The sequence below is a fragment of the Zootoca vivipara genome, chromosome 13, assembly GCF_963506605.1.
Source record: "Zootoca vivipara chromosome 13, rZooViv1.1, whole genome shotgun sequence".
In the NCBI taxonomy this organism is placed as follows: Eukaryota; Metazoa; Chordata; class Lepidosauria; order Squamata; family Lacertidae; genus Zootoca; species Zootoca vivipara.
In genome coordinates, this window is record NC_083288.1 from 45,415,028 (window position 1) to 45,427,120 (window position 12,093).

The 12,093-nt window shown below is 43.6% G+C and overlaps 1 protein-coding gene across 1 annotated transcript in view; it reads left to right on the forward strand.

Moving 5' to 3' along the window:
- The window catches only part of LOC118094647 (M1-specific T cell receptor alpha chain-like), a 76,592-nt gene that overhangs the window by 21,459 nt on the left and 43,040 nt on the right, over positions 1–12,093 (forward strand). The window contains exon 5 of the mRNA XM_060281347.1: positions 742–830. Coding sequence (XP_060137330.1) covers positions 742–830 — 89 coding nt within the window. The remainder of the gene's footprint in view (positions 1–741; positions 831–12,093) is intronic.

Genomic DNA, 12,093 nt, shown 5'->3' on the forward strand with positions numbered 1-12,093 from the left:
AAATTATATATTTTGTAATTTAGTGTGGGGCAGGAATTGCCTGCTCTATCTTTAGTCATCAACCTGAGTTCAACTTCAGCGTTATTCATGCTGTAGCATCAGCGTACTTTGCAGAATTGCATAAGAACAGATGTCCTTATGGAGGTTGCAGTGGATTTTAGGACCATAGAAAGCTGCCTTATACAGAGTCAGACCAGTGGTCCATTAACTCTGGGTTGCCTACACTGATTGCTTGGCTTGAGGCAAGTAATCTCTTCCAGCCCTACCTGGAGATGCTCAGCAGATGCCCTACCATTGAACCACAACTTTCCCCTTGGCTTTCTCAAAAGACGGTGGAAAAAATGCAGATTCTCTCACAAAGTCTTCTTCAGTTTGGTGGTGAGGTTTGGGGGGTGAGTAACTAAATCCAACATTTGGTTCCATCCAACAGGGTTTTTTTTCTGAGAGGGGATTGGGTTTGTTTGGTGAGCCGAGAGGAAAAGGGATGGATCTTACGACCCCCAGCTGAAGGCTCTTAAATAAATTATCCTGTGTTTTATGAGCTGGGAGTCACTCTGATTTATTACAGATGCAAGAGGCTGATAATCGCTATTTCGCTGCTTTAAATGCACTAGACATTTGTGACACAGCTAAGAATTGCTGCTGGGCAGAAAGGTTTTTTCACCTTATGCCCCAGCTGCTGCGTGGATAACTGCCACGTTATCACAACAGTATCCAATATCAGCTATTTTCTTCCTGCAGTTTTGGTAAAGCACCTTTTCACTGTGCAGGCACAGCTAGTTATGGGAAACTGGTATTTGGCCAGGGGACCAGCTTAACAATCCAACCAGGTATGTTCAAAGGCAAGCAGAATCTAGGCATGCACATCCGTCGGGACCTGGAAGACCCAAGGTTTCAAATCTGACACCGTGCCTCCTATGGATAGCTCAGTTGGTTAGAGTGTGTTGCTGATAATGCCAAGGTTTGATCCCCATATGGGACAGCTGCATATTCCTGCATTACAGGGGGTTGGACTAGATGAGTCTTCGGATCCCTTCCAACTCTACAGTTCTATGTTTCAAAGACTTCTAATGGCATCTTAAAGCAGGGACACCTTAAAGGTGTGTTTTGATCTCTGGATAGATCTCTGGCCGATTTGCAAGTAGATCTGCAAGTATTTCTGACTCCCAGTTGGTTGACAATAGCTGTGTGGAATTGATTTCCTAAATCATACTGCTGAGATGAGGAAAAAATTGAGCCGGGCGGGGGGCGGGAGTTTAAGCCAAAGTGAAATTTTGTGTTCGAGCCCTTTGTGAACAGGTGTGAGGATGGTCGTTGCTGCCAGCCATTTCACAGCTTTGTGTTGAAATGCATCTCAAAATCACCATTCTCCTCATGCCTTTGAACATTTTTGTCAAGGCATGAAACACTGTGGGTCTGGTACAACTTTCAGTAAGCCAGTCTTTGGAAGTGGCAGTAGACTGCTTGTTACACCAAGTAAGTTTCAGCCTTTAATATATTCTTCGTGGATCCTCTTTTGTTCCATCTGCCTGCCCAAAAACTGAGCCTTACTTTATCCTTCCTCTCCCCTTAAAACATTCTGCTTCACCCTCTTATCCACTAAGGGGCAAATCTGTGCATTCGGAGAAATTTCAATGCAGACCTTGTGAAAAATCATCATAAGCTACTGAAGTTAAGGTTGGAACACAGAAAAGAAAATTGGCAATTTGTGAGTTTTTGTTAAGGAATGTATCACTGGGTAACAACCAAGGCTTGAAACCTGCCTTTGGGTCTGGTACGAGGCTGGCTGTGTTGCCAAGTAAGTCTGCTGAAATAATACCTCACTTTATTGCATTTGATAAGTTGCACATACCTGGGTTCCAGCTTTATTTCCAATGGAGTTTTGGAGGTGGGTACTAGAGGGTGAAATCCATTAAGTCAGTACTTTGGGGGGAAAGGATAGGACCTTCTTGCTAGATTTTGTCACAGCCCGGATATCTGTGTGTTATCTGGGTCAAACACGAAGGTCACCTTTGGGGCTGGGACACTGTTGTCTAAACCACTGAGCCTCTTGGGCTTGTTGATTGGAAGGTCGGCAGTTCAAATCCCCATGACGGGGTAAGCTCCCATTGCTCTGTCCCAGCTCCTGCCAACCTAGCAGTTCAAAAGCATGCCAGTGCAAGTAGATAAATAGGTACCACTGTGATGGGAAGGTAAATGGCATTTCTGTGCACTCTGGCTTCAGTCACAGTGTTCCGTTGCACCAGAAGCAGTTTAGTCATGCTGGCCACATGACCCGGAAACCTGTCTGTGGACAAACGCCGGCTCCCTTGGCCTGAAAGCGAGATGAGCACCACAACCCCATAGCCACCTTTGACTGGACTTAACCATCCAGGGGTCCTTTGCTTTTACCTAGTAGGTGATGGCGGCACCTGAGTTTTCAAATATGAGTTTTGAAAAAACTTAGGAATTTGGTTTTAGTGGCTAGTATTTAAGCAAACCTCTTAGAGCCATCACTGCCCATTGCAATAAACACACCCAGCTACTAGCTACACCCAAGCCAATTCTAAATCTTATTGCCTCACTATAATAATCTACATGAAGGGCTGGGATTCTCCCCTGTCTAAAACCCTGGTTGGTTGTTGCTGCCAGTCAGTGTAGACAACACTGAGCTAGATTGACTGATGGTCTGACTCAGTACAAAGCAGCTTTCCTTTGCACTGTCCCTCCTGTGTTTTCTGCTTTCATTCCGTTGGAGTTTTCTAGGGGGGTTCTAGAGGGGGAGATTCCTGACTTGTGCAATAGAGCCTTGGAGAATCTGACCTACTTTCCAGTTTTTGTCACTGGGTGGATCACTGTGTGAATCTCAGGGAACCTGGAATGCTACTTTTGGGGCTGGGACACAACTGGTGTTAACTCCTGGTAGGTGATGGTGGCATCTGTTTTTGGATGGTGGCATCTGTTCTTGGATCTGGATTGTGGAAGAGTGTGTGAATTTGATTGTAGTGTGATTTTCTTTGCTATCATCACACAGTGGAGGACTATAGAAATATGGTGTCTTCACTCCAGTTCTCCAGTCATGTAATGGGTACAAAAATAAATACACTGTGGTGAAAAAGCATCACATATGGCAAAACTGCTTCACAAAAATACGTGGATGAGTCAAAAGTTGCATATGAAACAGCTGAATATCAGGAGAAAATCACACTAAAATGTTGAAACATTTCCATTTCCATTTTTGTTAAGGACAGTTGGCATCAATTACTCCAGGGTTTTTATTTAGCAATCAATCTCATTTGGGAAAGGAACTGCTTTTCATTTCTATTATTATTATTATTATTATTATTATTATTATTATTAATTATTATTTATACCCCGCCCATCTGGCTGGGTTTCCCCGGCCACTCTGGGCGGCTTCCAACAAATGCCAAAATACATTAAAATATCACAGATTAAAAACTTCCCTAAACAGGGCTGCCTTTAGTTGTTTTCTAAATGTCAGGTAGTTGTTTATCTCCTTGACCTCCGATGGGAGGGCGTTCCACAGGGCGGGCGCCACTACCGAAAAGGCCCTCTGCCTGGTTCCCTGTAGCTTTGCTTCTCGCAGTGAGGGAACCACCAGAAGGCCCTCGGCGCTGGATCTCAGTGTCCGGGCTGAGCAACGCGGGTGGAGACGCTTCTTCAGGTATATAGGACCGAGACCATTTAGGGCTTTAAAGGTCAGCACCAACACTTTGAATTGGGCTTGGAAACGTACTGAGAGCCAATGTAGATCTCTTAGGACCGGTGTTATGTGGTCTCGGCGGCCGCTCCCAGTCACCAGTCTAGCTGCCGCATTCTGGATTAGTTGTAGTTTCCGGGTTACCTTCAAAGGTAGCCCCACGTAGAGCGCATTGCAGTAGTCCAAGCGGGAGATAACTAGAGCATGCACTATTCCGGTGAGACAGTCTTGTTGTGCCTTGTTATGTTGAACAGATTTGTCATGTAGGGAAGCATGCCTAATTATGCAGTGCCATTGTAAAAATAAAAATAATTAAGAAAGCAAATGCATCATAGAAAAATGGCAAGAAGAGGAACTGGGTGGGAGGACAAATGGTTCAGTCCACGAGTCACTAGGATGGATATTTATGGTCCAGAATGGATATCAAATAGATGGGAGCTTAAATGGATGCTCTGGCTCAATGACAATTCAGGTGGGTTTTTGTAAGAGGTTGTGCTACTGTGGGCAATAGCAACTACAAGTTCACCTTTGGGTCTGGGACAAGGCTGAGCGTACTCCCAAGTAAGTAGGCAGAAGAGACATAATTGATTACGGTATGACATTTGATAGTCCACACAATGGGATAAATATTATACCATGTCTTGGGTTTTGATTGCCATGCAGAGGTATCTCTAGGAGATCAGTTCCTAACTTCCAAAAGGCATATTATAACAATTTGGGTGGGGTTGTCACTGGGTGGATCACTGTGTGAATTTTGGGACAGGGGGGGGGAATGTCATCTTTGGGCCAGAGACAGCATGTGCCTGTGTTCAGTGTAACAAGCCTAATAATAATAATAATAATAATTTAATATTCATACCCTGCCCATCTGGCTGGGTTTCCCCAGCCACTCTGGGTGGCTTCCAACAGAAATATTAAAATACAATAATTTATTAAACATTAAAAGCTTCCCTAAACAGGGCTACGGACATGAGTTTGACCAAACTGCGGGAGGCAGTGCAAGACAGGAGTGTCTGGCGTGCTATGGTCCATGGGGTCACGAAGAGTCGGACACGACTAAATGACTAAACAACAACAACAAACAGGGCTGCCTTCAGATGCCCTCTAAAAGTCTGGTAGTTGTTTTTCTCTTTGACATCTGGTGGGAGGGCGTTCCAAAACACTTCAGATTTCAAACACTAAAAATTTACAGAGGTGTATCTAGATAGGACAAAAGGATCAGTCTAGGAGTCACTGGTGTGGATCTTTGTGTGGATCTTTGTGGTGCTAAACTGGCACCTAATGACAGGTGTTTAATTGTAGGTTTTGGCTCAATGGCAATGCCTCGAGTGGATGAGTTTTTGTAAAGGGTTGCATTGCTGTGAATAATAACAACTTCAAGTTCGTCTTAGGGTCTGGTACAAGGCTGAGCGTACTTCCAAGTAAGTAGGCAAAACAGATATGACAGGTCATTGCATTTGGTAGCTGACACAATGGGGTAGGTAGTATAACATTATAAACAGAAAGGATGTGGATGGTTTTGTAGTTTTTGTTATTGGGTGGGTCACTGTGTGGATTATGGGGGAAGTGAGAAAGTCATCTTTGGGCCTGGGACAACAGTGGTGGTGATTCCTGGTACGTCTTGCCTTTCTTCTTCTTCTTCTTCTTTTAACCTGAGTTATGGTGATGAGAGATGGAGCCCAATCATATCTGGAGAGACACAGGTTCTCCATCCCAGGACTATAGCCAGGAAGGACCATTGTTCTAAGCCAACAAATGCTGTTCTCATGCCTGTCCCAACTTTATGCAAACGTTAATATCACTGTGTGATCAAACCAGGATAACTTTTGGATTGGGGACAAAGTTGCTTGCCCAACCCAGTAAGTTACAATATCTGCCTTGTCCAAATTATTCCCTTCCTTTCTTCTGTCTTTCTTTCTACAATTGTTTGGTCATAATCTTGACATGGTTTTTTTTATTTTTGCAAAATAGAGGAAGAGAGTTTGACTCAGCACTGTACAATATACAAAACTATGTTCACCTGTGAAATCTAGAACCAGACACGATCCTTTTCAGATGTGTTAAAGCAAATTTACGGCCAATGCCCCACCCTTGTCTGGATAAAAGCTAGAGAGGGGTGCGTGAGCATGTGTAGAAACCAGCCTGCTGTGAAAGGTGCATGCATTGTTCTGTCTTCTTCTGCCTGTGGCCCCACCTAGCTCAGGCATTTGGCCCTCAGTAAGCTTTCTAGAAGGGCCCTCAACTGAGGGCCCCAACTCTGCTTTAAGAGATGGCCGCTTAAATGTGAGAAATGGAAGTCTGTTAGACCAGTGCTTACTGGCCTCAGAATGCTCCATAATTTGTTGGTCCCCCTGAGCCCAAAATTAGAGTGCAAAATTAAGAGGCGATTAATTCCAGTGGAAGATAGAGAAAATATATTCTTTGAATTGGGCAACTCTTTTCAAGTTTCTAGTGAAGAAAATGATATTTTCTCTTCTGGAAAGAATTTCTCACGTTGGATATGTAAAGATCTGAGAGCATCACCACCCTCCACCGTCTAGTAGTTCAAGACTTCCTTCAAAGTTCTCCTGGGCATTTTTTTGTCAAGGGAGGAAACACTGTGGGCCTCACAAGGCTATGATAAGCTAACCTTTGGCAGTGGGACTAGAGTGACTGTGAGACCAAGTAAGTGTTTTGACCCTGTATTACTTCTGTTGTGCAAGAGATAACAGTTAAAAGTTATTGGTAGGAAATTCTCCATGACTGTCATCCACATACTTGCTGGGTTTTTGTTATGACCTGTATGACTGTGTGGATACTGGAGGCTACAAACTCATTTTGGGGAAAGGAACAAGATTAGCTGTGAAGCCGAGTAAGTAATTTAAAATATATGGAAAACACAAGCGTGTATTTTATATGTTCTCTGTCATTAAAAATAATAATTTCAAATTATGCATTCAGACTGGACATTCCGTCTAATCCAAAGACGGAGATCCTATTCCTTTTCAGCATGGCCCCTTTGTCAGGGAAAGTAGGTGTTGTAGTCCAAAAATATCTGCAGGCTCGCCATTTCCCCATTCCTGATCTAACAAAACAATGTATTTCTCTCTAAGACCCACCAGATGCAACCAAGGTAAAGACTTTCACTGCTGCATATGGTAGCAAAACTGTTGTAACCACCTTGATCACAGGATCTTTACTCCTTGCTAATAAGTCTCATAGCTAAAGGATCCATACCCCAGTAATTTTGTAATGTATGATTCCCCCACCCTGCCCACATTGAAACTGTAGTCACTTAATCCTAGCACTAGAAGGCTGCAATGGTTCAGCTAGTTTTATGCTTACATAAAGTCTGGATTAGATTAGGATTAGGGAGGGGGAGAGATAAAACAAGGAGGATACACAGAGCTTTGCAGATGGCATAGGAGCCAACTCCTAGGGGCCGAGGTCCCTTCGCCCCCCCCCCACCTAAAATATTTGAGGGGACTGGGCTCCTCCAAAGTTGATGGACATTGCCATCCAAATGGTATGCATGTGTCATGTCGAGTGATTGATTATTTGGGGTGGGGCTTACATGGGCCCCTCTAATATTTTCTTCAAGTTGGTACCCCTGGCAGATGGGCAGTGCTCTGAGAACCTGAGACCCATACAACCAACCTCATTCTCCATCTCTGGCCCTAAGGACAGAGGAATTTGTGCTATACATCTGAGACGTGCAGGTGCTAACTGATGCACAAGTCATTAGGAGACACCCACCCCCATACAAAGAAATAAAGCTTTTTCTTATATGGTTAGGTTCTTGTGGCTTCCACTGTCTTTGTTCCAAGACTTGCCACCTACCAAGAAAATTTAATATGCTGATCATGCTTAAAACCTTGACAGTCTCCTTATTAAATTTATATTGTCTATGGATGCATAAACACAAACCCAATAGGTCTGAGGATTAAGGATTGATCTATCCTAAATTACTTGAAATTAGATCCACCTGAAATACTACTACTACTACTACTAATAATAATAATAATAATAATAATAATAATTTATTATTTATACCCCACCCATCTGGCTGGGTTTCCCCAGCCACTCTGGGCGGCTTACAACATAATCAATGGGGCAAATGATTCATTGTCAAAGTCACATTGTTTTCAGTGGCTCCAATAGTAAGAAGGATTCGTGGCCACAGGTTCCTCAGTTCTGCTGTACATCATAGTCTCTCCTTTCCATCTCTTTGATGCTCACGAAGATGAGAAGCAGACTCCACTAGTTCATTTGTTCCTGTATTGCCTGGGTTGGCAAAGAAGGTCACTTTCTGTGTGCCATCTGTGCAGATATGGACTATAGGGTAGTTAATGCTGTGCTCTCCAGATGCTGGATGGGAACCCCAAGATCCACACAGAGCTCCCCATTTCCACTTGAAGCACCTGCTGTGCCCTTAACCTCCCTCCCTCGAAATAAATGCAAACATGTAGTTGTTTACTGGACTTTGTACTGGATTACAGCTTCCATACTCCCAATCCCGAGCTTTTCCCCTATGTTAAGATATGCCCATTATACCAGTTTCTGGCTTGCTTGCTTGCTTGCTTGCTGGAGTTTTTGCCTGAGACCAAATCACTGTGGGGATGGCAGTGGTGGTGGTTACAAAACTGTCTTTGGCGCTGGCTCGAGACTTCTGATCACACCCAGTAAGTGCTAGGTGTTTTGCATAAGGTTGAGATGGATGGTGCTGCTGGTGGTATGGGACTATTTAGGAAAGGACGGAATCTACGGGGCTGGAGAAGTGGGCATGAGTTTAATACTATTCTGTTTTACCAGCCATGATGGCTATGTTCTGCCTGGTTGGAAGCTGTGATACTTCTGAATACCAGTTGCTGGAGACCACAGGAAGTGAGAATTCCCTTGTGGTTGGGTCTTGCTTGCAGGTTTCCTGCAAACATCTTGGTGGCTACTCTGAGCAAAGGATGCGGGATGAGAAGGGCCATTCGTCAGGTCCATTAGGGCTCTTCTTATTTATTAAAACAAAGAATGCTAAAGTGGAGCTTACTTCTGAGGAAACAGAAGATTGCACCAGACAACTTTGTTGGATCAAGCTCCTACTTTTTTATCTGACCCAGATTTCATTATAAAAAAAAGTAGGGCTATGTGTGTCTGATGTGAGGGGCAGGGAATTAATATTACAGTGGTACCTCGGTTTACAAACACAATTGGTTCCGGAAGTCTGTACTTAACCTGAAGCGTACTTAACCTGAAGCGAACTTTCCCATTGAAAGTAATGGAAAGTGGATTAATCCGTTCCAGACAGGTCCGCGGAGTACTTAAACTGAAAATACTCAAACCGAGGCGTACTTAAACTGAGGTATGACTGTGCAAAGGGTTAAAGCACTCCACCCCCTTTCTCAGGGCCCCAGTCCAGATCACCTTCATGGACACAATTTTCTTTTTAAAAAAATGCTAGGAGATTGATGTTTTGAGGGGAGTTGGAATAATGCATGGATGATGGGATTTTTTTAAAATGCATGCCATCCTAGTCACTAATGACTCGGGAAGGGGAAAAATGGTTCTGTTTGCATTTAAAATGCAAACTTACACAATTTGAGCTTTATAAACTAATTTGTGAACTGAAATTTTGAAATTTGAAGTTCTCCCCAATTTGAAATGGCATTTCTCACCCCCCCAAAGTGTAGTAAAAGAGCAAGAGTTAGCAAAACATCCACATAAAATGTGTGGATTCAGCTATTAGCACTGAAAATCATGTGCAAATGATTACATGAGGGGGAAATCTGCATTGTGTAGGGAGAAATACCCATGTAAAGGGGAATTGCAGGGGAACTTGCATACAAAAAGGTGTTTATTAGGAACCATGTGGGTGTGTTATTAGGAGAAAGTTTCATGCAGACTTTTAAAGAACATCACAGATTGGGGAATAAATGAAATGAACTGAGATGAAGTTTGGAACAGTGAGAAATTAAGAAAAAACGAAAGTGACAAAGTTGTGAGCTGATGGGTTTTTGTATGACTGTGATCAAACGCAAACCCCAAACCTACTTTTGGGTCTGGAATGAGGCTGATTGTATTGCCAAGTAAGTCTGCTGCAATAATATCACCTACCATTGCATTTAATAAGCTGCCCAAGAGGATGGAGAAGGTCTGAGTGGTAGAACACTCTCCATGTCCCCTGAGCAATTTTTGTCAAGGCAGGAAACACTGTGGGTATGGCAACAAGCAAATCTTTGGAAGTGGAACTAGACTGGTAGTGATCCCAAGTAAGTTCCAGCTCTTAACTCGGTCATTTTTTCTAAGAAACAGCATCTCACAGTATCTTCCCACACCCCCAAGAACTTGGTCACTATCTCATCCAAGTTGACCACAGGTGAGTAGCTAACCATCCAGGCAGTGTTAGCCTTCTGCATCTGTTTGCCCAAAACATCATCTGCCCTTAGAGTCCTGCTCAGCTCTCTCCCTTGCTTATCACATCCAAAATTTGCAAAGTCTTTTTTTCCTAAGGTGTTTGCCTTTAGCTGTTAGTTGTCGCCAGCTAGCATTTAAGCAAGCCTCTTGTAGCCACCAGTCCCCCTTGAACAAACATGTTTAGCTGAGCCAAGAGGAAATTTTAAACTACATTGCCTGGTCATAGTATAATACATTTAAAAACTTCCAAGTAGGGCTGGGAGAGTCCCCTACCTCAAAAAAACCTGCAAAGCTGCTGCTGCCTGTCAGTGCAGGCAATAATGAGCTAGCTCAGTGGCCTGACTCCAAATAAGGCAGCCTTCCTATGTTCCTATCCTATGCAGTGTCTTAGTGTCTTGCCTATGCTTTCATGCCAATAGAGTTTTGGTTGGTGGGTTCTAGAGGGTAAAAGACCTACTTTCTAGTTTTTGTCATGGAGTGGATCACTGTGTGGCTCTGGGTCGAGCCGGAAAGTCATCTTTGGGGCTGGGACAAGACTAGTGGTGATTCCTGGTAGGTGATGGTCACATCTATTGTTGTTGGGGGGGGGGTTGGACTCTGAGTTACTGGAAGAAATGTGTGCATTTGGTTTTAGAGTGGCACAGGAGCTGATACAAATCTCTAACTTCTATGTGGTTTCTGCTATCAGCATGCAGCAGGGGACTATATTAAATAGAGCGTTTTGGGCTGTCCTTTTTGAGCCAGACTTATCCCAGTTATCTAATATAGGTCCCTCTTGTCCTCCAGATCCACAACCAGCTACCAAAGCTCTGGTCGGATTATTGAAATATTTAAGGTAGAATTTAGAGCTATGTCCACTGCCTCATGTTAGAGAACCACAATCACCATTGATTTCTGAAGGCAGATTCCATTTTCAGATAAGAACTGGAATGGATTGCAAAACTAGATTGTCTACAAGAATCCCAGTACCAAGTAATTTTGCCCATTTCCTTTGGACTGCTTCGTAAAACACATCTAGGTTCTGCAACAAAATGGTGCAGTATATCCTCGTTGCAAGAGTGCAGCATTCCTGACAGACAGGTCTTCCCTTTTCCAAGGTACTTTAACAGATGGGGGAACCTGTGGACCTCCAGATGTTGCTGGACTACAACTCCCATTATCCCTGATCATTGGGTGTGGTTGATGGGAGTTGAAGTCCAGCATTATCTGAGGGAACACCAGGTTTCCCATCCTTGCACTATGAAGATGTAAGGGGCTTCCCCACCTCCTACTTTTCATGTTAATTTTCAAATCAACATTCCTTTGCTGCATAGCATGCTGTCAAGCACCCCCTTGGTTCAGTTAGAAGAAATAAGAGGAAGGGCCTTGTTTCGGTGGAAGAGCATCTGCTTTCTATGCAGTAGGTCCCCAGGTTCAATCCGTGGCATCTCCAGGTAGGGCCGGGAGTGAACCCTGCCTAAAGTCCCAGACAGTCACTGCCAGTCAGAGTAGACAGAACTGAGCTAGAGGGACCAATAGTCTGACTCAGTATATACCAATGCAATTTCCTGTGTTCATGTGAGTTATTCCATACCCTCCAACATTTCTCCAATGAAAATAGGGACGTCCTGTTCAACAACAACAACAACAACAACAACAACAACAACAACAACAACAACAACAACAATTTTATTATGCTCCACCCATCTTACTGGGTTGCCCCAGCCACTCTAGGTTGTGTCCAACATATCTAAAAACATAATTAAACAATAAACAGTTAAAAGGTTTCCTATACAGTCAAACCTCGGTTCTCGAATGGCTCTGTTTTGGAACGTTTTGGCTCCCGAATGCTGAAAACCCGGAAGGAAATGCTCCAGTTTTCAAACATTTTTCAGAAGCCGAATGTTCAATGCGGCTTCTGCTTGAGTGCAGGAAGCTCCTGCAACCAATCAGAAGCTGCGCCTCAGTTGTCAAACGTTTCAGAAGCTGAACAGGCGTCTGGAACGGATTATGTTCGACAACCGAGGTTG